The 27,445-nt window shown below is 50.1% G+C and overlaps 1 protein-coding gene across 1 annotated transcript in view; it reads left to right on the top strand.

The window, feature by feature from the left end:
• The first annotated feature begins 4,284 nt into the window (after positions 1-4,284).
• CYP46A1 (cytochrome P450 family 46 subfamily A member 1) overlaps positions 4,285-27,445 on the top strand; it is a 34,183-nt gene continuing 11,022 nt past the window's right edge. Inside the window, exons 1-7 of the mRNA XM_027120554.1 lie at positions 4,285-4,497; positions 11,052-11,132; positions 11,722-11,803; positions 18,362-18,435; positions 18,907-18,993; positions 24,965-25,103; positions 25,810-25,920. Coding sequence (XP_026976355.1) covers positions 4,376-4,497; positions 11,052-11,132; positions 11,722-11,803; positions 18,362-18,435; positions 18,907-18,993; positions 24,965-25,103; positions 25,810-25,920 — 696 coding nt within the window. The 5' untranslated portion in view covers positions 4,285-4,375. The remainder of the gene's footprint in view (positions 4,498-11,051; positions 11,133-11,721; positions 11,804-18,361; positions 18,436-18,906; positions 18,994-24,964; positions 25,104-25,809; positions 25,921-27,445) is intronic.

Here is a 27,445-nt window from a genome sequence, read left to right on the forward strand (position 1 = left end):
GCAGTGCTGGCCTTGGCCCGTCAGTGTTGCAAGAAGGGTGCTTCCCCTCCCATCACCCCTCAGGCTCCAAATAAGGCTGAGGCTGCGGCCTGACTCCTGAGAATGCAGCTCACAGAGACACACTGCTGCTTTACTGGTAATAATAAGGGCAGGTGGCTGACACCGGCTGAGCACTTACTATGCCAGGCACTGTTCTAAAGGCTTTACATATTAGTCACTCTTTAATCCTTGTATTAACTCTACGAGGTAGGTGCTAGGGTCACCCTCCCACCCATTTTACAGATGTGGAAGCTGAGGCCCAGGGGGCCTTAGTTACTTGTCAGATGTCACACAGCCAATATTAGAAACCAGGTAGCCTGGCTCTGGAGCCCCAGCTGTGTGCTGTCACGCTGTGCTACCTCAAGAGCACTGAATTCAGTGTCCCCCTCGTTGGGCCCCATCATTGTGCAGATGGGGACACGGGCCCAGGGAGGGGCAGGGTTAGGCGCAGACTCCCTGTCCCGTGCTCCTTTCACTCCACCACCAGCCTCGGCAAGCCAAGGGAGCAGTCACAAGTGACTCTGTCCCCAGGGACTTTGATCCTGTCTCTGAGTCCTCTGAAGTCGCTGGGGATGGAGGCTAGTCCGGACCAAGGCTCTCCGTGTCCCTATAGGCCTCTGCCCTCACTGCCTCTAATCGGGCATCCAGTCAGCAGCTACAGTGATCTCTCAGAACCTGCCCAGAGAGGGACTGCCTCTGCCCAGCGTCACACAGCTTAGTTCTGGAGCCCTTGGAGCCACCGCTGCAGGGATGTCCCAGGTGTGGCCCAGCACCCAGGACTGCATGCATGGTGTCAGCCTCAGGTAACAACACTCCAGGTGTTGGCTGGGTCTCATTGGTTCCCTGTTCACCTGCATCCCTCTGGCAAGCCTCAACTGGGCTGGGCCCTAGGTGGCCACCTTTCTCCTCTGATGACAGGAAAGGCCCACTGTCCCTGGCAGCCCTGACAGCTTCAGTCAGTGGCTGAAGGCAACCAAGCTAGGGAGCAACCTTCAGCTCCCCGAGGCATTCCTATGTTTACACTTTGCAAATGCTTGGCTGGGAGACAACGCCTGGGATGTTAGGGGTCCAGCCTTGACTGTGTGACCTTGGCAAGGTCACTTAACCTCTCTGAGCCTCATTGGAAAACAGAAGTAATCAGCAGGATTATTGGAAGAAAAATGAGGTAACATTTACAAACGTGCCCAGGACGTTCCGTATTGTTTCTGGACAGAAAGCTCAGTAGCAGGCTGTTGGCGCCCACACTGGCAGCTGCCAACTGCACAAGACAGTGTGTGGGGGGCATGCCAGGTAGAGGGACCAGCATTAGAATGACCCAGGGACAAATCCTCAAAATGGGAGGAAGATGAGCCCCTTCAGCTAGCATGTAGAACCCACATGTTTTGTTTTGTTTTGTTTTTGCGGTACACGGGCCTCTCACTGTTGTGGCCTCTCCCGTTGCGGAGCACAGGCTCCGGACGCGCAGGCTCAGCGGCCATGGCTCACGGGTGCAGCCGCTCCGCGGCATGTGGGATCTTCCCGGACTGGGGCACGAACCCGTGTCCCCTGCATCGGCAGGCGGACTCTCAACCACTGCGCCACCAGGGAAGCCCAGAACCCACATCTTCTTGTGGGAGCATCTGTCCTCTGGTCCTGCTGCAAAAAACTAACCTTTATTGATCACTTACTATATGCCAGATGCCTCAGGTATGCAGAATCATTTAATCCTCACAACTACCCCATTAGGCACCCCTGACACTGCGGACAAAATAATGTTGCCTGCCATCCTGGTAAACGATGAATGTTGCCCGCCATCAAGCCATCAGCCACTGCAGCCACCCGCTACGGTGCGCCCTGAGGGGAATTCAAGATGGAGAAAAACTGGATACTGGCCCTGATAGTTAAGATGCATGTCTAAGGAATAATTTCAATGAGCCCAGACTCTTACATCTTCAGCACTAAAATCATTAACTTGAGATGTCTGGTTTTTGTGATTAGCAGTAATCTTTTGATGTTTGACTACATGTTTTTTATTTTCAGCAAAAACTCCTATATATGTATCCTGGCTCCACCCTGACCTCTTTGGAACAGTTCCCGAGCTATCTGAGAGGCTGTCTCCCAGGCTATAGTCCTCAGCAATGTCCCCAAATAAAACATAACTCCCAACTTTTAGGTTGTACATTTTTCTTCAGTCAACAGCTCTTTTCCAGATGATCTCCAAGTTGGCTATGTGACTGGGTCCCTTATTCAGAGGGGGGTTAGCTTTGAACCAAGGAGCTTGATCTTTCTCTTTCCCTGGTTACTGTGCCCGTGCCCTGCCTCCTAGGAGACCACTTCCCATATGGAAGCCATGTGGCCAATAGCTACCACAGTGGATAGCATTTGTCCAGATCTTCCCAGTGAAGGGCCAGGTGGTTGGCCACATGCTTCCAGGCAGCTCCCTCTGCTGGGGGCTTGCAGTGCTGCATGTCCAGGCAAAGGGCTTCCCCTGGGAGCATCAGTGTACAGTCTTAAGCATTCCCTGATGCTCACAGGAGAGCCGGGAGGCTCAGATGAGGTGGCGATGGGACAGAGCCAGAGGTCACTGGTATTGACCCATGCACCAGAGAATATTAATGCCCACTTCTCTCCCTAGCTTAGGTGGACAGGTTCACACTGACAATTGTACCCTGAGGCTGTCCCATGCCTGCCCCAGACTGTGGCCAGAGCAGTTTAAAATCTGGTCCTGCCCTTAAGGAACAATTGTTTGGTGTCCTCCCTTCAAATTGCCCCCAACCCCTGGAGGTTTCACAACCTAGGAGGGTCTGTCCTGGTCTCCCCGCCTCCCTCTCTCCTGCCCCTCAGGGCCAGCCAGTATGTGCCTGTGACTGCTTTTCACCACCACATGGGGGCAAGGTGGCAAACCACCATCTCCCAGCCCTAGGGGGAGGCTGGTGCTCCCCCTAGGATGGGGCCCCATTCCCCGAGCTGGAATGGATGTCCAGCTTGCCGTGCTGGGGACAGAAATCCTGTCTCCTCCGTGCTGGACCCCACTCTTACAGCTTGGCCCTCTCTGACACCCCATAGCCCACACGCCCCAAACACTCATGCCCCTGGTGGGGACTGTCCCTGGCTGTACCTGGGAAGGAGGTATACAGGCCTTCTCTGTTTTTCCCAAACCTCTCAGGATTCTGGGACTCTGTCCCAGGGGCATGTCCTTTTCTCAGAAACCCAGCAGCATCTAAACTCTTTGGGCACCTCCTCCCCGGCTGTAAGGATCTTTATCTGGATTGGGAGGGGGCACAACTGGCCCTTCCCATCCACTGCTCTCCTTCTGGGTTGCTCCTGAGTCTAAGAATTGGGAAGTAAAAAGCCCATAGCTGGCCTCTTCTGTCATACCCGGATTGGTAAGAAGAAACAGGTTATAAAAGGGAGGAAAATCTTCGTTAGCAGTTCAAAAATACCCTTTGGCCACCCCGGGCACATTTCTCGCTTTCGCGCTTGAAGGGGACTTTCCGTAACCAGATTTTCACCCACTCCAACCCTTCGGACTTGGGTCAACGCCTTGGACGTTGCGGTCGCGGTCCCCCAGTGGGGCTTCCCCTTGGTCTGGGTGGCAGCCGTGTGCTCTTCATTCGCAGGCATAGGCCTCGCTGTGTCCCCGGGGTCCTCTTCACCTGCCCCGTGTGGACAGGCCGGGCAGAGGAAACCAGCTTTGGAGGTTGGGGTTCCAGGGAGAGGTTTGGGAACAGTCGGCGTGATACAGAAACTTGGAGGCTGGGATGGGGTTTCCAGGAAGGTTTAGGGAGAAAGGAAGGGGCCTAGGAACGCGCGCGGAGAAACGCCGTTATTTGGGGGCGCCAAACCGGGCTGAGAAGCCAGCAGGATTTAGCGCCGCCGCCAGGTCAGCATGCGCTGAGGAATTAGGGTTGCCAGGGACAACGCGTTCTGGGCGGAGCTGCTGTTGGGGTGGAGCTTGAGGGATGTGGGCGGAGGCTTGGGAGGCGGAGAGAAGGCGGAGCTGGGGGGGGGGTCTGAGCCAGAAGTGGAGTTGTTATTGGTGGAGATCACATGCTCTGGGCGGGGCCTGGGAGCCGGGAGGAGACAGTGTTGATGTTAGGACGGAGCTTCAGGATGGGCGGTGCGAAGCCGGGGCCGGCCCGGAGAGCTGGAGCCGGAGGCGGAGACGTGGTTGGCGGGGACCGAGCTCCTGGGAGGGGTCGCAGCCGGCGGGGGCGGAGCCGAACGGGCGGGGGCGGTGCTGGGTCGCGCCAGGCCTGGGGCCGAGGCGGCGCGCGGCGCTGACAGCTGAGTCGGCTCGCGGCCTCCCGCCCCCTGCGTGCCCGGCCCCGACCCCGGCCTGGCCTGCCCCGGAGCCATGAGCCCCGGGCTGCTGATGCTGCTCGGCAGCGCCGTCCTGGTCGTCTTCGGCCTCTGCTGCACCTTCGTGCACCGCGCTCGCAGCCGCTACGAGCACATCCCCGGGCCGCCGCGGCCCAGGTGAGCGGGGGGTGGGGGCGGGGACCTGGATGGGGCTCTCGCATGGGGGGCCGGGGGACCGCGTCCAAGCCGGCATCGGGTCCAGCCTTGCCATTGCGCGCGGCCGCTTGGAAACGGCGGCAGGGAGAGGGGCGCTAACTATTCTTAGTAACAAATTACTCACAGCCGCAGCAGCTGCTCGGCGCCCACCGCGCTCTGCTGGGCCCCGAAAACGTGATGGCAGCGACAACCCTGTTAGGTAGGCGCTATTGTTACCCCATCGTTCAGACGAGGAGACTGAGGCGCGCAGAGGCAAAGTCACCTGCCCAAGGTCACACAGTTGGTAAGCCTAGATTTAAACCCAGGTCAGCCTGGTTCTAAAGTGGGTGCTCTTAACTTTGGGACTTGGATGGGGTCACTCAACCTGGGTTGTCATACACTGTACTTTGGTCACATCCCCCCTCTTTTTTAAAAATTTCTGTCCTGGTATCTCCTTTTTGTCTTCTCCTTGGTACTTCCATTCCATCCTCAGCCCTCACCCCACTCACCTTACCTCCCCCCTACTCCACCAGAAGTTCACCTTTCTGAAGTGTCATTTCTGTGTCATTCAGACGTGTCATTTCTGTGCTCCAAAGGCTTCCCATCACTTAGAACTAAATCTAATTCTAAATTAAGGCTACTCTGGGGCCAGCAAGGCCCCTGCTGGGCTCTCAGAACCCACTCTGTACTGTTCTAACCCCATGCTTGCTCACTGCTGCCTCCAGTTCTTTCTGCATGCACCCACCTCAGCTGAACCCCTCCTCCCGGGTCTTCCTTTTCCCCACCTACCCTGTGTAAAGCCCACCTCCTAGCTCCAAACTCCTTATGGGGCCATCATCCCTGAAGTTACCTTCTGTTCACCTGTTGACTGTCTGTTCACCTGTTGACTGTCTGTCTCCCCCTTTAGAATGTGAGCCCTGGGAGGGCAGGGATACTGTGTGTTCACTTGTGTATCCCCAGAGCCTGGGACATTGCAGGTGCTCAATAAATATTTGTTGACTGAATGAATAAACAAGGGTATTAGACACACTTCTTAAAACCTCAGGACACCAACATTCTGGAAGGCACCCACCTCCAGCACAAGCCGGATGCCCTGGCATTTGAAGCCTGAATCCCTGCTTGGTGGGTTTGGGAAAGATCTCTAGCTGGGGACACAGGGAGGCAACTGTTCTCCCTGCCAGCTCTCTCTCCTCCCAGGTGCCCTCTCCCACCCTTTTCCCTTACTTCGCAGCTGTGTCTTCCCCTCCATCTAGATGGTTCTTCCCCCAGCCTTCTAGGCTTGTCTTAAATGCCAGCTCCTCAGGGAGGCCCTCCCTGCTCCCACACGCAAATATATTTTGTTCATTTTATAAACTCTAAGTCACCTGAATGGTAATTGGGTAACTATTCGTGCTACCTCTTGTTAAGTGTCTGTCTCTCCCATAGGCCTGTGTCTGTCTTGTTCACTGCTGTGCCCCTGACATCTCGCTCAGCATGCACAGTAGACCCTGGATAAACTGTGATCCAAGGTGGATGGTGGAAGGCTCCTGCCAGTTCTGTTAGATACACTCTCACCCTTTCAGGTTTTCAAATCAGCCGTCAAGAGCTTGGAATTGAATGAGTTTTGTGCTCATTCTGACAGGCCTCCTCATGACTTGACCTTCTCATAAACCCAAGTGCTTCAAACACTGCAGACCTGAGCCAATCTCTGTGTCTTAAGAAGAGAGAACTTAAATCAAGCTCCTCTCGGCTACTCTTCCCACATCAATTTTTTAAATTGCATTAAAAAAATAATGTATGCCATAACATTTACCCCTTTAAAATGTACAATACAGTGCTTTTTAGTATAGTGACGGAGTTATGCAACCATCACTGCTAGTTCCAGCACATTTTCATCACTGCAAAAAGAAACCCCATAACCATTAGCTGTCACTCCTCATTGCCCCCGGAACTCCCGTAGCCCCTGACAACCACCTAATCTGCCTTCTGTGTGTATAGATTTGCCTGTTTTGGACATTTCATATAAATGGACTCATACAATATTTGACCTTTTGTGTCTGGCTTCTTTCACTTAGCAGAATGTTTCCAAGGGTCATCCATGTAGTAGCATGTGTCCATATATCTTTCCCTTTTATGCCTGAATTCTCCCTCAAGTCTTACACCACAAAATCTACATGTGACCTACAGGTGTGTGGGTGGGTGGAGGAGGCTGACTATAATTTGGGTTGGGCTCTTTATTCTAAGGAGGTCAACTGAAAAATGCATATACGAAAAGATTGTGGGTTAAAAACTGGTTGGTGGTCAAATACAAAACTGCACTAAATGAAGGTTCTGGAACCTCTTTTTAGCATAAATCAGGTGCTTTGGCATTCAGAGCCTGGATCCCCAAACCATGATTGGCAACACCACGGTTGACGAGAAATCTATGTGTACTGATTTCTCCAGTAGTGTGCTTTAGGGCTTTGCCAGCTTGCAAGCAAGGAACCCTCTGCCCTGCAAGAGGCAGCTGCTGTGCTCTCGCAGCCCCACTCTTCATCCTCTTTATTCTGCAAGAGTCACCAGCAAGATGCCCTCCCTGAGTGCCCTGCTTCTGTGTGCTGATTACAGACAACATCCTACTGCAACGATCCATGTAACAGCTGAAAACTCAGACCCCATGTTCAGATCCCACACAAACACTTGTAGCCTCTGTATTTCTCTGTCACTGCTCTGAGCTTCCTCATCACCCCCCACTCTCCTGGTAGTGTGGGATGAATGTAAACCTGACAATGCAAAATCTCTCTCCCCCAGTTTTTATTTCTTTTGTAATAAGTTTTTCAAAACTCCTGGGCGGTGTTGCTTCTCTCCACCCTCTCCTGCTTGCCGAGTCGCCAGGCCTGCGGGCTGTTCGACCGTTGCTGGGTCTTTCTCAGTGATGGTGGAGACCCACGGCTGGTTCTGCTGGGCGGCGCATCCAGGGGACTTGGCGTGCCCAGCTGAGCACTCGCCACCGCATCCCTCTGGCGCGAGGCACTTTCCTGGCCCCGCACCCTCACCCTCACTCCTAGTGGGTGGCCCACCCCTCAGCCATCTCGTGGGCTCCCGCCACCCTTCTGTGTGGCCTCACAGTGGGCTCTCCAGATGACTTCTGCTCCAGTACTGTCCCAAACTTTCTCTGCCCACAGGAAACCTCGGATTCCCACTGTGCCTGTCGCAGGGTTATAGGAAACCATGCGTGCTGGGGACCGGGCAGGGGAGGGGATTTTTCCCTCTCCTCTCTCCCTGGGTTGCTCTGCCATATCCCGTCTACCACCAGGGGCACACCAGGTGGGCTTCGGTCCGCCCCTCCCCATCCCAGGAGTCTCCCATCCCCTCCTTCCATCATCCCTCATCTGCTGGTTTCTAACCCCTGGTCTCCGGGCCCTGCCTTCGCCCCCCGCCCCAGCGCCCCCTGCAGGAACAGGAAGGAACGGGTCGTAGGCTCCTTTCTTGCCTGGCAGCGAGGACCCCACGCCACGCCATGCCCTTGACCTTCTTGAGGTGTCACTCACGTGCCTCCCCAGGTGGCTCTGGACTCCGGTGCTTAGGGTGGAGACTCTCAGGCCTGTGAAGGTGAGGAGGGTCCAGACTCTGTTCTCACTCAGGTGACTCAAAACAGAATATTCTCTCCAAACCTGCAGCTTTGGGGAGTGACCATGGGTACTAGATTATTCTGGAAATACAGCCAGTCATGTGTGATGTCCACGGTCCATCTTGCTGCAGGCGGGGGGGTGTAAGTTCAAAGCCACTCCCCTCGAGTGGGCGTGGCTGCCCGGCGCCCCGCCGAGCTTCCTAGCACAGGCCCCGCCCACCTGCTCTCCCCTCAGTCCCTCACCTCCCGTGCCAGCCAGCGCACGCTCAGCCTTTATTCTCGCCTCCTACTTCCCTGAGCAAATGAACAGCCTGAGACAACTTCCTTCCAGGGCTCTGCCGCAACATCAGCCCCCTGGCCTGCGCTGAGCCCACGTGCCTTCCCCCCTGGGACCTCGGTGCTCCTGGCCAAGGATGCCCGCCCCCCCCCCCCCCACTGCTCCGAGGCTCCAGCAATGCCCCCTCTCCTCCGTCATCACTTTTCCTTCTCTTCTGCATCATTCCTATTTTTATGTAATAGGCAGTAACACAAACCTCTTCCCCCTCATTCGCTCCAGCTGCCGCCCCCCTATCCCAGCTTTGCACGCCCACAGCAACACCCCCGTCCGAAGTCTGCCTGTCTCCGGCCCCTGTTCCTCCCTCCCCTTCTCTCTTGAATCCACCGCCCGTCAGGCTCTGGCCCCCACCTCTCCACCCAACAGGGTTTGATCAAGGCCCAGTGACCTCCGTGGAGCTAGACGCATGGTCAGCACTTGGTCCCCATCTTGCCCTGCCACTCCGCTGCTCGGGGGCAGGGCGCACGCCTACCTCCTCCTTGAAGCCTTTGTTCTCAGGTTTCCCCCTCTCTCTCCCCTGCATCTCCTGCTCAGTCTTCCTGGCTGGTTGTCCCTTTACTGTCTGTCCCCCCAACAGTGCCTCACTCTTGGGGCCTCTTCCCTGTCTACACCCACCCCTTGTGGTCTAACCCAGTCTGTCAACACCACTTCTCTGCTGAGGAGTCTCGCATTGACATCTCTAGCTGGGAGCTCTTCCCTGAACTGCAGCCTCAGGTGCCTACCTGCCTGCTTCCCTTCTGTGTTAGATGGGCAGCGCACACCCAACCGCTCCAAGGCTGGCTCTCAGTTCCATCCACTTGTCTCAGGTTGGTTCCCAGAAGCCGATCCTGAGACAAGAATTGAAGTGTAAGTCGTTTGGGAGGGGTGATCCTGGTGGGGTTAGGGACTGGATGGAGAGAGAAGGTCAGAAGGTCGATAAAGCAAATTACCTCTGGGGGCAACTGAGATGCAACCCCCCTGGCGAACTCTGGGACCCGGTGGAACACAGGCTCCCCCCACCCCACCACGAGGTGGAGGGAGAGGGGATCGTTGATGGAGGGCTGCTCTGGGGGGTGTTGAGCTGGAATTTCCAGGCTACTCCGCCTGCGGACAGAGCCGAGAGAGCACAGGGCAGAGACTCGGGTTCTGGCCTTTGGAAGCCCCTCCACCTGCAAGGACAAGGGTGGGGGGTGGGGGCAACAGTGTCTGCTGCCCCCACCAGGCCCCCTCTCAGTCCTCCTCACCTTAGTGAGTGGTGGCTCCATCCAGCCTCCTAGTAGCCCAGGCCAAAAGCCCCAGGGTCATCCCTGACCCCTGTCTCACCCCCACATCCAGTCCATCAGCAGGTCCCCTTGGCTTGGCCCACCTTCACGTACATTCAGAGTCTGACTTCTCATCTCCACTCACAGCCCCCTCACTGGTGCCCCTGCTTCTACCCCTGCCCCCCACACCTGCCCTGTTTACTCTCAGCTCTGCAGCAGCAAGGACAATTCATTTAAAACCCAATTCAGATCCCATCTCTGTTCTGCTCAAAACCTTCCAGTAGCCCCCACTTCACCAAGCTCAAAGAAATAGTTTGGATAACAGCCCCCAAGGCCGTACACAATCTTCCCCCCATCTTGGTGACCTCATCGTGTACCAGGTTCCCCTCAAGCACTCTGCTCCAGCCACACCGCCTCCCTGCTGTTCCTTGAACTTACCAAGCACTCTCCTACCTCAGGACCTTTGCACCTACGATTCTCTTTGCCTGGAATGTTCGTCCCCCAGATACCTACGTGGCCAAGTTCCTCACTTCTTGCAGCTCACATGTCACCTTCTTAAAGGGATGTTCCCTGACCTGCCTATTTACAATAATCCTCCTACACCCATCCCCAGCTCTCCTTACCTCCCCCAAGTCTGATTTTTCTCCCATCACTGTCTGACTCCCTATTTACTTACTGACTTATTTATTCACTCTGTCTCCTCCCAGGAGAATGTGAGTGCCATGACCCAGAAAACCCCAACTGCAGTTTTGTTGTCGCCCATTCTGGAAGCTGTAGTAAGTCAACTTGATGGGAATAAACAGGAGACAGGAAGTCACCAGTACCTTGGAATGTGCCTAAGGTGACACCACACAGGCCTGTTTACAATCTGGTAATCGCACTGCCGAGTTAGCATGACCAAACTACGTCCTGGTGAGAAGGACTGTGGGGGACCCTGGTACCAGCCACGCACCTGGGGCCAGGTGACTTCCTCTTCCCAGCCTCGGTTGCCCTACCTATTAACTACGTTAATAATAGACCTACTGCAGGAGGTGTGGGGAGTTCAGATGGGGTCAAGCTCATCATGGTGCCCAGCATTTAGTAAGTGTTCCCTGAATGTCTCAGGTTATTCCTCATGCCAGCCCCCAATCTCTGCACCAGGGAGATGAGATGGTTTTATCCCTCTCCATCTTTCTAAGAAAACTTCCGGAGCCAGTCAGACTGGGATTTGCATCCTGCCTGGTGACCCTGAGCCAGGACTGTACCTCTCCGTGCCTCAGTCCTCCCATCTGTGAAGTGGGCCTGTTAATGCCAACTTCACAAGGTCCTGTGGGGAAGGGAGCATTCTTTGATGGTGACTTCTGGTCATCTTAATGTTTCCCATTTCTTCTAGTTTCCTTCTAGGACACCTCCCCTACTTTTGGAAAAAGGATGAGGTTTGTGGCCGCGTGCTCCAAGATATGTTTTTGGATTGGTGGGTCCTAACTTGTCATTTGTTGCCCCTACTCCAGTCTCTGCCCCTCATGAGCCAGCTTCCCCCAATCCCCTAACCCCCAGTCCGGCACACACCCACCTCCCCAGCCCAGGTCACTCCCACCCCCAGCAGTTCCTACTCTGAGGCACACAAGGGTGGTTCAGAAGGCAAGCTCTGCCTTTTGCCAACTGCGTGGCCTTAGACCAGGCATCAGAAGCTCTCTGAGCCTCAGTTTCTTCATCTGTAAATTGGGTGGGGGTGTGACTAGGTAACAGTCATTGTTTAGGGTGGCGCTTTACACTTTTCAGAGACGTGATATTGCTTGATTCCCAGCACAACCTTTTGGGGCAAAGGAGGAGGGTAGCGACCCTATTTCATGGATTTGGAGACTGAGGGCAGTGGGGGATGCGACTCAGCAGTGAGTCAGCAGCAAGGCAGAACCTTGGCCCCAGACCCCTGCTGAGACCTGCCCCCCCCACCCCCACCCCCAGGGATGGGATGCCCTGTTTCTCCAGCTGAGCCTGGGCTGACTGATGACATTCACATCTCTGGTAGCTGACAGCCTCCTTTGCATCACTTTGGTTCCCAGGGCTAAGAAGTACGGACCTGTCGTGCGGGTCAATGTCTTCCACAAAACCTCGGTCATCGTCACGAGCCCCGAGTCGGTCAAGGTAGGAGACAGAGTGGTTTCCGAGGGGAGCCCTCCTCCTCCCTGGGATGGGTGCATGAAAGTCTACCCCAGGGACTGTGGGAGAAACGTTCCAGAGTCACGCGCATTTGGGCTGGTTTCCCAAGGATCCTGAAGGGGACAGCATCTTCCCCTCTAACCACCCACTTTTTGGCAGTGGGGTTGGGGACCTCCTAAAAGCAGGGCTGTTTGATGTGGACAGTGAGTTATTGTTAGACTCTTCTGGGTTGGGAGTTTTACCCAGCTGGTGCACACGTGTCTGGTTAGTTCACCTCTCTTAGAAGTTCCTTCATCTGCGAGGTGGAATTATAACCCCTTTCTTTGAAGACTATGATGGGAACTAAATATTGATCCATTTATTTAACAAATAAAGGGTCAAAAGATGCTTCAACATGCACTTTTCTATGTGCTTCACAATTATTAACCCATTTAATCCACAGAGGGGTAGGGACTCTTATTAGTCCCCATTTTAGAGGTGAGGAAACAGAGACAGGCAGCATTAGTTGGCCTATAATATGTGCAGGCTGGTGTCTGCCATGTAAGTACTAAGAATGGCCAGTTGGCAGAACTGGGCTTAAATCTGGGCTCTGCCACCAACTGGCTATGGAACCCTGGACAAATTACTGTTTCACTCTGAGCCATAATTTCCTCATCTGTAAAATAGGGATGATGCCTCTCTTACAGGTGCTTATAAGAATGGAACTGATGAATTGGGAGATTGGGATTGACATATATATACACTAATATGTATAAAATAGATAACTAACGAGAACCTGCTGCATAGCACAGGGAACTCCACTTCGCTGTACAGTAGAAACTAATACAACATTGTAAAAAACTATACCCCAATAAAATAAAATTTAAAAAAGAATGGAACTGAAATAATGTGTGTGAACCATCTAGCCCACGCATGGCACACAGCAAGTGCTCAATAAATGATTGTGCTGTGATTCTCACGGTGAGTACTGAGCTGATGTGCGGGGATGACGCTCTGCTTAGGCAGTGGCTGTGGTGACACTAAGGGGGATAAAATACAACTTGGGGTCTAGTTCACAAGACAAGTTGAATGACCATGGTGTCTCTAACAGGATGTTAAGTCATTTTATTTTTAAAAAGTTTCACTGCAAATACAGACACATGCCTTAAGACTTTTTAAAGCATGCTACCAAAAACCATACACAAGACCTTCATGATGCTCAATGAGATAAGAACTTGAAAGACATACATTAATATGATGAATTACATTGCTTAGCATTTAAGTGTTAAATCAGCACTTCCTGGTCATGATACAATTTGTTCCTGGATACATGGATACGATTTGCTCATCTTTTGTTAAGAATTTTTGTTTCTATATTTTTTCTTCTCTTGATCCCTGGCTTTGGGATCAGGTTAATAGGCCTCATAAGATGAGTTGGGAAATGTTCCCTCTCCTCTGTTTTCTGAAAGAGTTTGTATAGGAGTAGTGTTATTTCTTCCTTTAATGTTTGATAGAATTTACTAGTGAAGCCATCTGGGCTTGGCATTTTCTTTGAGGGAAGTGTTTTTGTTTTCTTTAAATTATGCAGTCAATTTTTAAAGTTGATATATGGTTATTAAGATTTTCTATTTTTTCTTGAGTTTTGTATCTTTCAAGGAATTTCTCCTAAATTGTTGAAATTACTGATAAAAAGTTGTCCACAATATTTATTTATTATCTTTATCATGTCTACTGGATCTCTGGAAATGTCCCCTCTTTCGTTCCTGAGAACAGTAATTTGGGTTTTCTTTTATCTTATTGAACAAGCTGGCAAGAGGTTTTTCAATCATATTCATCTTTTCAAAGACCCACCTTTGGTTTATTGGTTTTCTCCATTGTTTGTTTCCTATTTTATTGATTTCTGCTCTTTTTTTTTTTTTTTTTTTTTGCGGTACGCGGGCCTCACCGTTGTGGCCTCTCCCGTTGCGGAGCACAGACTCCAGACACGCAGGCTCAGCGGCCATGGCTCACGGGCCCAGCCGCTGCGCGGCACATGGGATCCTCCCGGACCGGGGCACGAACCCGCATCCCCTGCATCGGCAGGCGGACTCTCAACCACTGTGCCACCAGGGAAGCCCCAATTTCTGCTCCTTTTTATTTCCTTCCTCTACTCACTTTCAGTTTGTTCTTGTTCTAATTTTTTAAGGTGATAGCTTAGATAATTGATTTTAGATTTTGTTTCCTTTCTAATATAGGCATTTAAAGCTTTACGTTTCCCTGTAAGCCCTACTTTAGCACAAATATACCACACATTTCAATATGTTGTGCTTTTATTTTCATTCAGTTTAAAATAATTTCTTAATTCCCTTGTGATTACTTCTTTGAACCATGGATTATTTAAACGTGTGTTATTCAATTTCTAAGTATTATAAGATGTTCCAGATATTTTTCTTTTATTGATTTCTAATTTAATTCTGTAAGGTCAGAGAAAGTGTTCTTCATGATTTCAATCCTTTAAAATTAATTGAAGCTTGTTGTATGGCCTAGTATATGGTCTATATTTGTGAACGTTTGTGAGCACTTAAAAAAAAAACATATGTTCTGTAATTGTTGGAGTGTTTTAGAAATGTCAGTTAGGTGAAGTTTGTTGATAGTGTTGTTTGAATCTTCTAAATCATTACTAATTTACTTTCTACACGTTCTAGCATGCAGAAAGTAAATTACTCTCTACTGAGAGAGGAGTGTTAAACTCTCTGACCCCATCATGGAATTGTCTATTTTTGCTCTCAGTTCTATCAATTTTGATTCATGTATTTTGAAGTTGAGTTACCAGGTGTGTACACATTAAGCAAAGTTATATCTTTGTGATGAATTGATCCCTTTATCTTTAGAAATTTCCCCTTTTTCCTTGGTAGTATTCCACTTCCTGAAGTATATTTTGTTTGGTATTAATATAGCCACTCCAGCTGTCTTATGTTTAGTGTTTCATGACATATCTTTTTCTATCCTTTTCCTTTCTTTTTGGCCATGCCATGTGGCATGCAGGATGTTAGTTCCCTGACCAGGGATCGAACCCATGCCCCCTACAGTGGAAGCGCAGAGTCCTAACCACTGGACTGCCAGGGAATTCCCTCTATCCTTTTACTTTTTATTATTATTTATTTTTAAAAATTTATTTCACTTATTTATTCTTGGCTGTGCTGGATCTTTGTTGCTGCATGTGGGTTTTCTCTAGTTGCGGCAAGTGGGGGCTACTCTTCATTGAGGTGTGTGTGCTTATTGTGGTGGCTTCTCTTGTTGCAGAGCACAGGCTCTAGGCATGTGGGCTTCAGTAGTTGTGGCATGCAGGCTCAGCAGTTCTGGCTCGTGGGCTCTAGACCGCAGACTCAGTAGTTGTGGCACACAACTACTTAGTTGCTTTGTTGCTCTGTGGTATGTGGGATCCTCCCGGACCAGGGCTCGAACCTCCATCCCCTGAATTGGCAGGTGCACCCTTAACCACTGTGCCACTAGGGAAGCCCTATCCTTTTACTTTTAACCTATCTGGAATTTTATATTTCAAGTGGGTTTCTTATAGATAGCATATAGTGGAGTTTTGCTGTTTCACTCAATCTGAAAATCTCTGCCTTTTAATTGGAGTGCTTAGGTCATTTACATTTAATGTAATTATTGATGTGGTTAAGTTTAAATATACCATGCTGTTGTTTGTTTTCTATTTGATCCACCTGTTTTTTGTTCCCTTTTCCTCCTTTCCCCTGCCTTTTAGATTGAGTATGTTTTAGTATTCCATTTTATATCCACTATTGTCTTATTAGCCTCTTTCTCTCTCTTTGTGGTTGTCCTAGGATTCATAGGATAATCTTTAACTTATATCAATCTATCTTCAAATAATATTATATCACTTCATCTCTGTTTACTTTTAAGAATTTCTCTTTATCACTGGGCTCAGAAATTTGATTATGATCCACCTTGGTGTGCCTTTCTTTGTGTTAATTCTATGTAGGATTCTTTGAACTTCTTGGATATGTGGGTTCCTTGAGCATATTTGTAAAATTGTAATAAATGTGTTAAAGTTCTTGTCTGTGAATTCCGTCATCTCCATTATTTCTAGGCTTGGTTATAGGTCAGATTTTCCTGCTCTTTGGCATGTCTAGTGATTTTATGCTGCACAATGGACATTGTGACTTGTACATTGCTGAGTGCTCAGTTCTGTTTTACTCCTTTAAAGAGTGCTGGACTTCATTCTGGCAGATCACTTCGATCCTCTCCAGGTTGCTTTAAGGCTTTTGAGGGTTGATCAAGTGTAGGCTTTTACTCTAGAGCTAGTTTAGCCCCACGACTAAGGAGTAACTCTTCTGAGGACTCTAATAAAGGCCTTGTGTCTGAGGTTTAACTGTGGCCAATGGGGACTTGAACAATTCTGAGCTTGTTTGAGCTCTGAGAATTGTTTAGCCTATAGTTACCCAGTAACTCTCCTTTCCCCAGAAGTTTTTTACCCGGTCTTGTGGAGTTTCACTCTACACATGCCCAGATTGGTAGTTATACAAACATACAGGGGATCCCTGTGCAGATTTCTGCACAGGACCTCCTTCTCTGCATAGCTCCCTCCTCTTGAGTCCTCTGCCCTACAAATTCTAGGCTTTTCTGGCCTGCCTGGACTCTGACCTCTGTCTTATCAATTTGGAAAGCCTGCTGGGCTGTATTTGAGTTTATTCTCTAAGTGCCTTTGTCCTAAAATTGCCTCTGGGCAGAAAGCTGTAGGGCTCCTATATTGTAGGGCTCTTGTCTTTTTTTTTTTTTTTTTTCCCCTTTTCCTTCTGTCATGGTTCACTGCCCACTGTCTAAAAGCAGACATTGCATAATTTTTGCTTATTTTTCTGGCTGTTTATGGCCGGAGGGAAAGTGCCTAGCAGTTACTCCTCCATGGGCAGAAGTGCACTGTCAGATGGGCAACAGGAGAAGGCAGCAAGGTGCTGGGGGTTCCCTGTGCATCCCTCAGGTCCCAGAGCCCAGCTCACTGGGCCAAACAAAGGATCTGTGGTTCCAGGGACAGCAGGCTGTGGGGACCCTGGTCAGAGACTGTGCCGAGGCTGTTCTGCCTCAGGGGGTGCTCCTCAGTTCAGGTTGGGAAGGGCTGGCACAGACCTTGGACTACTCAGAGGTATTTGAGTAGGTCCTGGGAGGTGGGCCTTTACTGCCAAGGCCTTTTTGCAGAAGAGGAAACCAGCAGGCGTAGGATAGTGACAGAACTTGGTTTACAAATGACAGTTTGGGGGTAGAGGTGGGGTCCCCGGGATGTGGCTTGTGAGCTGAAGTCAACATTTCTGGGGTTTCCTTTGAGCTGAAAATTTGGCTTAGATTCCCAGGAGCTGAGTCCACAGTCACCAGCAGCCCCTGGGTTTAATGGATAGCAGAGATGTCACCTTACTGCGTCCCAGTGCCCACAGGGTAAAGCCAAGTGTCCCGCAGGGCAGGCTTCGGGGGTCTGGCCCAGCAGCCTCTCCAGCCCACCTGCTGCTGCCCCTCCCCCGCCTCCACACCTCCACTCCTCCGCCTGAATGCACCACCATGTGACAGGGGTTCTCCTGCCTGTATCACAGCTTTCTCTCCCCTCGCCCCACAGCAAATTGCCTGGATTCAAATCCTATGTCCACCATTTACCATGTGGTGACCCTGGGCCAGTTTTAAACTTCCGTTTTTCACCTAGATGTACGATAAGCATAAAAATACCACCCACGTCTTAGGGTTGATTGGGCATTAAATGAGCTCTAGGGCGCTGGTGTGCATTGGGCATTCACGGAGCACCTGCTGTGTGCCAGGTGCCATTCTCTGCACTTTTCACGTAGAAACAATTTTCTCTTCACAGCAACCCTACCAGGCAGGTACTCTCCCGAATCCCATCTTGTAAAATAAGGAAACAGGGGCAGAGGAGGTGAGTAACTCACCCAGGGTCATAGAGTTGGCAAGTGGTAGGGTGAAATATTTGAGCCAGATTCAGATTTAAGCCAGTGGAACCCACAGCCTGAGCTGTCAACCCCTGGGCTGTGCTGCCTCAAAAGCTGCTAGCTAATGTTACTGTTGCTACCCTCCTGCTCTTGGTGAGGAAGTGGACCCTTCCTCCAGGAAGCCTTCCTTGACTTCCACGGCTGGGTTGGCACTAACAACACTGAATCTGTGCTGAATGTCTCTCCTGTGTCCTAGAAGCCCTCCCACCAGGCTTCTCCCCTTCCCCACTCTGGTTTCAGAGCAGCCCAGGCCTTTTCTTGTTGCCACTTTGGAAGGTGGCGTGGTGTGGGCTCCTGAGTGTGGGCACTGGAGTGAGGAAGCCACCCTACATCAGTCCCCAGCTGTGTGACCACAGGAAAAAATCACTTCACCGCTCTGTGCCCCGCTTTCCTCATCCCTGAAAGACAGGACTTCCGGAGGGAGTAGGTGAGGTCACCATATGAGCATCCACGCCGTAGCTGGCCCTCAGCTCAGGGTGATTATTTGGAGATGTGTTTCGTAAGAGACAAGAAAACTGCTGAGTCTTCTGCAGCCTCTCATGGGTGCACGAGCTCATGTTGTTTTTCTGGGGATGTTTAGAAGTTCCTGATGTCAACCAAGTACAACAAGGACTCCAAGATGTACCACGCGATCCAGACTGTGTTTGGTGAGAGGTAAGATGCGAGGTGTCTGGGGCGAGGCCAGGAGAGCCTCTGGCTGCAAGTGGAGGGTTCACAGGGTCCAGAGTTTTGGATGTAGCATTCAGTCCCAATACCCTGGCTGCCGAGCGCACAACAGGGGCCATCTGTGGTGGTCACCGCTCTTGTCACCAGCACCTTCCTTCTCGTCCTTTCCCCTCCGGATGGCAGGTGGGAATGCAGGGGTCACTGAGGTCGGGGCACACAATCACCCTTACGTATGTATGTATGTATTACGGTAAAATTCACATCACATAAAATTCACCATTTTGACCGCATTGGAATTACAATTCAGTGGCATTGTTACATTCACCGTGTGGTGCAACCATCACCATTGTCTGGTTCTAGAACATCTTCATCACCCCAAAAGGTGACCCGACCCCATCAGGCAGTCAATTCTCATTCCTTCACCCCGTTGCTCACATCAAGCGTTTGTCTCTTCCGCAGGCTGTTTGGCCAAGGCTTAGTGTCCGAATGCGACTATGAACGCTGGCACAAACAGCGGAGGGTCATGGACCTGGCCTTCAGCCGGAGGTGAGTGTGGCCGCAGACAGGCCTGGGGTCATGGCTGGTTGCTCAGAGGCGGTGCTGGGCTGCCAGCCTGGGTGGGCTGGGCAAGGGCAAGCCTTCATTGGAAGGGGCTTCACCTTCACCCAGGCTGAAGGGAGACAGGAAGGACACGGCATTACTGGTCAAAGAGAGACCGAGACAGCCAGCGGGGTGGGCGTCTGAGAGGCCCCCAAGTAGTCTGTGAGCGTCAGGAGCTGAATGACCACGATGCCTGGAGGTGTGGGGTCCCTGTCCCCCAGCAGCTCCCTTGGCTCAGACTTTATCACTCCTTGTCTGGGCTTTTTCATTGATTATAGTTTTCATTTTTTGGTAACATTTTATTTCTAAAATAGCTGTTTTCATGAGATATAATTCAAATACTATACAATTCACCCATTTACAGGTACAATTCAATGGTTTTCAGTATATTCACAAACGTGTACAACTATCACCACGGTTGATTCTAAAACATTTTCATCACCCCCCAAATCAGTCACTCCTTATTTCCTGGCAATGCCTGCAGCTTCTGACAACCACTAATTTAATTTCTGTCTCTATGGGTTTTCATATTCTATACATTTCTTATAAATGGAATCGTACAACATTGCTTTTATGCCTGGTTTATTTCACTTAGCATAATATGTTCAAGGCTTGTCCACATTATAGCATGTGTCAGAACTTCATTCTTTTTTATTACCAAATAAGATTCCGTTGTATGAACATACCACATTTAATTTTCCATTCATCAGTTGATGGACATTTAAGTTGTTTTTACTTTGTGGCTATTGCGAATAATGCTGCTATCAACATTTTGGGGTGGATATATTTCTCTTGGGTATATAGTAATGGGATTGCTGGGTCATATGGTAATTCTATGTTTAACATTTTGAGGAAGATAATCTTTTATTTTGATATAATTTCAGATTTACAGAAAAATTGTCAGAATAGTCTAAGGGACTTCTGTCTATCTTTTACCCAGATCCACTTAATTGTTTATCGTTTAAATCACCATATGTTTTGTCATTTCTTCTTTATGTGGATATATAAATATATTTATAATTTTCTCTGTGTGTGTGTGTATATACATTTTTGCATAGTGCGTGTGTTTTAAGTTATTTGAGAGTAAGTTGGAGACATTGTAATCTCTTCCCTTAAATGCTTCTGTGTGTATTTCCTATGATCATGGACATTCTTTTACATGACTGCAGTTCAGTTATCAAAATGAGGACATTTAACATTAATCCAATACTGTTATCTAATCCATATTCAAATTTTGTCACTTGTGTAATGACAGCTTTTTGTATTCTTGTCTAGAATCCAATCCAGGTCCATGTGTCAGGTTTAGTTACCGTATCTCTTTATTTATTTATTTTTATTTTAAGTAATTTAATTAAATTAATTCATTTATTTTTGGCTGCATTGGGTGTTCGTTGCTGCACGCAGGCTTTTCTCTAGTTGCGGCGAGCGGGGGCTGATCTTCGCTGCGGTGCGTGCGCTTCTTATTGCAATGCCTTCTCTTTCTGCAGAGCACGGGCTCTAAGCCCATGGGCTTCAGTAGTTGTGGCACACGGGCTCAGTAGTTGTGGCCTGTGGGCTGTAGAGCGCAGGCTCAGTAGTTTTGGTGCGTGGGCTCAGTAGTTGTGGCTCATGGGCTCTAGAGAGCAGGCTCAGTAGTTGTGGCCCACGGGCTTAGTTGCTCCACGACATGTGGGATCTTCCCAGACCAGGGCTCGAACCCACGTCTGCTGCATTGGCAGGTGGATTTTTAACCACTGCGCTACCAGGGAAGTACCAGTTACCATATCTCTTTAGCCTCCTTCATTCTAGAACAGTTTTTAGTCTTTCCTTAAATTTCTTGACCTTAAGATTACAGGCCGATTTCCTAGAACATCCTTCAGTTTTGTTTGTCTGCTATTTCTGTTCAATTACACTCAGGTTGTGCCTTTTTTGGCAGGAATGGCCCAGGAGTAATGTTGTATCCTCCTTAGGGCATTGTTATCTGGAAGCATGTGTTGATCTGTCTCATTGTTGGAGATGTTAACTGCTCTCTTGGTTAAGGGAGCCTCCAGGCTTCTCCACTGTGAAGTTACTGTTTTGTATGTAGTCTGTGGACAACCGTATAAACATTTTCACCTAGACTTTCATCACAGCCTCCTCCCTGGCCTCCCTGCCTCCTGTCTCCCTCCTCCAATACATCCACCTGACCGCCCTGGAGAGATCTTGCTGAAACTCAGATCTGACCACATCTCTCCTCTGTCCTGAAGCCTTCAATGGCTCCCTATGATCTGAAAGATGAAGGTCAGACCTCACTCCCCCTTAGTCTGCCCCTGAGACCCTTCCAACATTTGGACCCTCTCGTCTCCACCTTTCTGGAAACGCTGGGCTCTTTCTGGCATCTCTGCCTGTGTTGCTGCCATTCTCTCTGCCTTCCGTGCTACCCCAGGAAATTCCTCTGACTCCTTTGATAACCAGCTAAGATGTCACTGCTTTGGGGAACTGTTTCCTGACTTTCCAAGACTGAGTTCATGTCTCCATGATGGCTCTTGTCACATCCACTGCAAAGATTCTCATTCAATCTGCCTCCCTCACTAGACCTCGGGTCCGTGAAGGCAGAAGATGTACCCTGTTCCTGGACCCCTGCACCCAGCACGGCACCAGGCACTTCACAAGCCCTCCAGGAATGTCCATAGAATGAATACGTGGAGCGGTCTTGGTCTTACTGGAAAGTTGCCAGGAATGATAAAAGGAATAGACTAGAAGGAGGCATTTATTTAATGAATACTTGTGCCAAGTGCCAGGGTTATGAAGGCCAACCAAGGTGACGTGGTCCCACCCTCAGGAAGCTTTGAGGTTATGGGAGGACATAGATTCTAACCAGATGGCCGCCCATAGTGCTCATGATATAAATACCAGCAGCACTGTTTTGGTTGACCCTCTCCATTACACTGAACCTCACGTTTTTTTGTTTTTTTGCGGTACGCGGGCCTCTCACTGTTGTGGCCTCTCCCGTTGCGGAGCACAGGCTCCGGACGCGCAGGCTCAGCGGCCATGGCTCACGGGCCCAGCCGCTCCGCAGCATGTGGGATCTTCCCGGACCGGGGCACGAACCCGCGTCCCCTGCATCGGCAGGCGGACTCTCAACCACTGCGCCACCAGGGAAGCCCCTGAACCTCACGTTTGAACTGCACTTTACATTTTATTAAGTGCTTTCACATTTTTATTTAAAAAATTTTAAATTGTGGTAAGATACACATAACATAAAATGTACCATCTTGCGCATTTTCAGGTGTACAGTTCAGTGGTATTAAGTACATTCACATTGTTATGCAACCATCACCACATATTCTTATTTTTTAGTTTCACAATAAGGTAGCCAGCTAAGCGATGACTATTTTACTGGAAATGCAAAATTCACAAAGTTGCATGAAAGAAGCTTTGGGAGATTCCTGTGTTTATGAAAGTGTCAGTGACCCCTGGTTAATCCGAATTCACTACTGAGGAAAAAAATAGGAACCACTGGTGAGTTTCACCTCCAGCCGTTATCCACAGAGAACATCATTATATACTTTTAATAAAATCGTGATAATGAACTGCCAGTTTCTGCTTTTCTAGATGTTAATTTTACTGAAAATCTTGGTCCCAATCATTCCATAGAAGACAAGGAAATGTAAACTAGACAGCTAGTGGGAAGCAGCCGCATCGCACGGGGAGAGCAGCTCAGTGTTTTGTGACCACCTAGAGGAGTGGGATAGGGAGGGTGGGAGGGAGACGCAAGAGGGAGGAGTTATGGGAACGTGTATACGTATAGCTGATTCACTTGGTCATAAAGCAGAAACTAACACACCATTGTAAAGCAATTGTACTCCAATAAAGACGTTTTAAAAAATGCAAAAAGGGGCTTCCCTGGTGGCGCAGTGGTTGAGAGTCTGCCTGCCGATGCAGGGGACGCGGGTTTGTGCCCGGTCCGGGAGGATCCCACATGCCTCGGAGCCACTGGGCCCGTGAGCCATGGCCACTGAGCCTGCGCGTCCGGAGCCTGTGCTCTGCAATGGGAGAGGCCACAGCAGTGAGAGGCCCGCGTACCGCAAAAAAAAAAAAGAAAAAAAAAAAAAAAAGACAAGGGGTTGGGATTTTACTGTACCGCTAACATTCCAGTCCGATATATATATATTTTTTTCGGTACACGGGCCTCTCACTGCTGTGGCCTCTCCCGCTGCGGAGCACAGGCTCAGGACGCGCAGGCTCAGCGGCCATGGCTCACGGGCCCAGCCGCTCCGCGGCATGTGGGATCCTCCCGGACCGGGGCACGAACCCGTTTCCCCTGCATCTGCAGGCGGACTCTCAACCACTGCGTCACCAGAGAAGCCCCAGTCCAATATTTTGTATCTGCAGTAGCTGCAAGGGATTCAGTACTGGTGTGGTAACCAGCGCATGGGATCCAAATAGTCAATTTGTATGTGATTTTTTTTTAAAAAAAAGACAACTACAAAGAATCTTGCAAATAAATATATACTTGCAAACCATGTAAGTGTTATGAAAAGAAGTCAAGGGTACTATGGGAGCATATATTGGGACTACTTAGGCTTAAGAGACATTTCCCTGAGGATGTGGCATTTGTGTGTCCACCTGGAGAGAGGGCAGATGTTAAGGTGTTATGAGGCATAGGGATGGTGGGTGGGAGGGGAGACAGCTGAGGCAGAGGGGACAACATGTGCAAAGGCCCTGAGAAGGGAAGGAGCATTGGGCTTTGGAGAAGATAACAGGTCATTGTAACAGGAAAGCAGGGCTGCAGGCGGGAATGAACGAGAGCAGACAGCCTCCTGGGCCCAGGTGAGGATTTACCCTCCCTCACAACAGGGTACTTCAAAGCATTTTAGGTGGGCAAGGGACCAGATTCGAGTGGTGCTTTCATTATATGCCTGGGCCACAGAGAACAAGACATGCAGCCAGCATGGGGTGGGAGCAGCAGTGACCAGACAGATGCTGGGGCCTGTGCTAGAGCTGGGAAACAGCAGGGCTGGCTGATCGGCAGCGAAGAGTGGATAGTCTTTCCTAATTAAAAAAGTTATTCTTTTTTTTTTCTCTTCCCCAATTTGCTCTCTTTACTGTTTTTCAAAACCTCTTATTTGGAAATAATTTCAAATTTCTAGATCAGTTTCAAGAATAAGAATAGGAGGAAAAAAACACCCTTATACCCTTTACCCAGATTTGCTAACATTAAAAATGACTTTTAATTTCAAAAGCAGCACTTTCTTTTTGTAAAAATCCAGAAATATGTAATGTACAAAGGGACAAGTTCCCCCCTTTCCACCCCTCAGGGATACCATTTTTGTGAGTTTGGAGCATATCCTTCCATACCTCTTTCTAAGCTGTGTGCCAGGCAGACAAGCCAGGTAGCTGTCCCGGGACAGGGGCGCTGTGGGTTGGGAGCTCTGGGTCAGAGGACTCACTTCCGTGTAGGGTTGGGCACTATGATTGCTCAAGGACAGAGAGTGAAATGGGATAACAAAAGGCTGCAGATGGTGGCCCCAGGCAGGGCAGGTAAGGAGAGTGGGCACTGCAACCAAGAGTTTGGAGGGGAAACTTCATGGACGCTAAGAGGCCCCAGAGGCCTTTCTTCCCTTCCTTCCCACTGTCTTCTGGAGTTTCTACATTGCCATGTCTCTTTGGGGTCAGAGTTAAAGGGCCAAGTGGCAAACAGAGGACCCATGAAACCATTAAAACAAGGGTAAAGGGACAGTGGCCATCCTGAATGGAGGGGGCTGGTGAAATCCAAGGCTTAGTTTGATTACTGCAGCCCCATCCTGTGAGCTGGGTCTTAAGGGGAGACCAGAAAGGCTGGGAGGGGCCCCCACCTCCACTCTGCACACTGGTCTCCCTTCAGAAAGGGGGGCACAGGATGTCCGCAGCCCTGGGCTGGTCCCAGTGGCCGCTGATGTCTGTGCTGTTTCCTCAGCTCCTTGGTTAGCTTGATGGAAACATTCAATGAGAAAGCGGAGCAGCTGGTGGAGATTCTGGAAGCCAAGGCGGATGGGCAGACTCCGGTGTCCATGCAGGATATGCTGACCTGCACCACCATGGACATCCTGGCCAAGGTGATGGGAGGATGGCGGAGTGGCCGTGGGGAGGGCCACACGGGCAGAGGGTACTTCTTCCCTCCCTCTTTCCTGCTTGCTTCCCTCCCCTCTCCCCACTTCTCCACATATAAGCTGCCCCTTCTCTGGGCTGGGGTGGGGGTCATCTGTTTTATCTCCTCGAACTTTTAAAACAACAGTGTGAGGTTGGGGCTACCTAACTCATTTTCTAGAAATGGACACAAAGAGATGCAGAGACAGGCCTTTGGCTGGTCAGTGGCAGGACTAGGACTGGATCTCAGGTCTGCCTGACTCCCAGCCCAAGCCTACCTCCCCCTCAGCAGCCCCCATGGGGTATTGCTTGACTTTTCACCCTGGCTGTCTCAGCAGTGGCCCAGATAACCCCCAACCCAGGTTAAGGATGGAGTTCAGGCACAGTGAGTGAAGTCGTCACCATTCAACAATTCACTGGGAAACTGGGTGTGAAAGAGACACACAAGGAAGGCTGCATTTCAGGGGAAATGCATCTTGTCAAGGAAGGAAGCCAAGGTTTGTTGAGTGGCTACTATGTGCCACTTAATCCTACCACATCCCACACGTTCGGGATTATCATGGGTTGTCGTAAGGAGTCGATGACGTGGTGCACACAACCCTTAGCTCAGGCTCTGCCCTGGGTCTTCAGTCCTCCCATCACCCACGTATGACCTTGCCCTTCTCTCTCCCCCAGGCAGCTTTTGGGATGGAGACCAGCATGCTGCTGGGTGCCCAGAAGCCTCTGTCCCGGAAAGTGAAACTGATCCTGGAGGGCATCAGTGCATCGCGAAACACCCTGGCAAAGGTACCTGCCATCGTAGCTTGTCTTGTCCTCATTTGCTGGAGAACTTCCTCCTGTGATGTTTTTCAGAATGGGTTTTGAGCTCTGATATGTCTGAAGTGACTTGCAAATCAGTTAGGATTTGCATACATCCCCTAAAGTAGATGCTGAAAATAGAAGTGGTTTAAGTAAATTAGGAGTAAATCTTTCTCTCGTGTGAAATGATCCTGAAGCAGGATGGCAATGCTGACCCCACAATGTCAGATATTCCTGGATTTTTCTGTCTTTCTGTTCCACTGTCTCTAGCACATCACCTCATTGTTATAAGATGGCTGCTGCAGATCCAGCTATCGCCTCCTTGTTCCAGGCATGAAGGAAGAAGAAGGGGGAAAGGTGGCACTGTTACCAAACCGAACTTGGGTCTGCTTGCCCACGCGCAGTAAAGCCAATATATTGATACTGGGTTGTGGTGAGGGAAAGCGCAGCATTTATCTCAGGGCCCCAAGCAAGGAGTCTAGGCAGCTTGGGCTTAAAAGGCCCAAACTCCCTGAAGGCTTTCAGGGAAAGGTTTTTAAAGACGGGGGTGTGTGTTTGGGGTGGAGGGAGGGTGTGGGTATGTGATTAGCTTGTGGACAATCTTCTGATTACTTGGTGGTGAGGTAATCGGGAGTCAACATCAACAACCTTCTGGTTCCAACCAGTCTGGGGTCTACGTGCTGGTGTGCAGCATACAGTTAAGTTCTCCCACCTGGTGGGGCTTCAGTATCTGGAAAACAGCTCAAAGGACACGGCTCAGAATATTCTCTATAGCCCTTGAGGAGGAACTAAAGATTCTTGACTTTGTTTAATAGTTAAACTATTATTTTGTCTTGCTGGACTGTTTTCCTTTCTTTCTGCATTTTCCCCTTCTCTGATTAAATTCACTCTTTGGAACTCGGGGAAGGCCTAGGAGGCTAAGGTTTTTCTGTAGACAAGAGGCAGGCGGAGGACATGGGGGTGGGGCTGTCTGTTCTGGGAAGACCCCATAGAGTCCTGCTCCGATACAGTACTTGAGTTGATTCCCAGACAGATGCTCAGGGCCCCCTTCTGTACCCTGGGACTTCAGACTCTGAGCTTAGAGTCCCCTGATGCCACCGCACCTTTTCAGCAGTTAATTTCGCTCTACTTCCCTCTGGCTGAAGTTTCCTCCTTCGATGTGATCCTAATTGCCTCCATCTTTCAGGAATCCCTTCTTATTTTCCAGTGCTCTGTGGATACTTTAAGGCGTCTTTCCCATCATTTCTAGGGATTTGGGGCAGGAAGGGGAAGCCAGTGCTCGGGCTTGGGCCACATGGCTTGCGGCATCTTAGTTGCCAGACCAGGGATCGAACCCGGGGCCCCGGCAGTGAAAGTGCCCTAACCACTGGACCGCCAGAGAATTCCCCATAGCCCATCATTCTGATAAAGTCTCCTGGCTACTTGGTCTTTTCTAGAATGTTCTCACATTCTTCCACCCTCCCAGCTTGCCGGTGCCGCTGTGGATTTCTGAAGTCATTTTGGAGTTGGGGGG

Source organism: Aethalodelphis obliquidens, unplaced genomic scaffold (genome assembly GCF_003676395.1).
Source record: "Aethalodelphis obliquidens isolate GAN/ISIS:26980383/991018 unplaced genomic scaffold, ASM367639v1 scaffold21, whole genome shotgun sequence".
Lineage (NCBI taxonomy): Eukaryota > Metazoa > Chordata > Mammalia > Artiodactyla > Delphinidae > Aethalodelphis > Aethalodelphis obliquidens.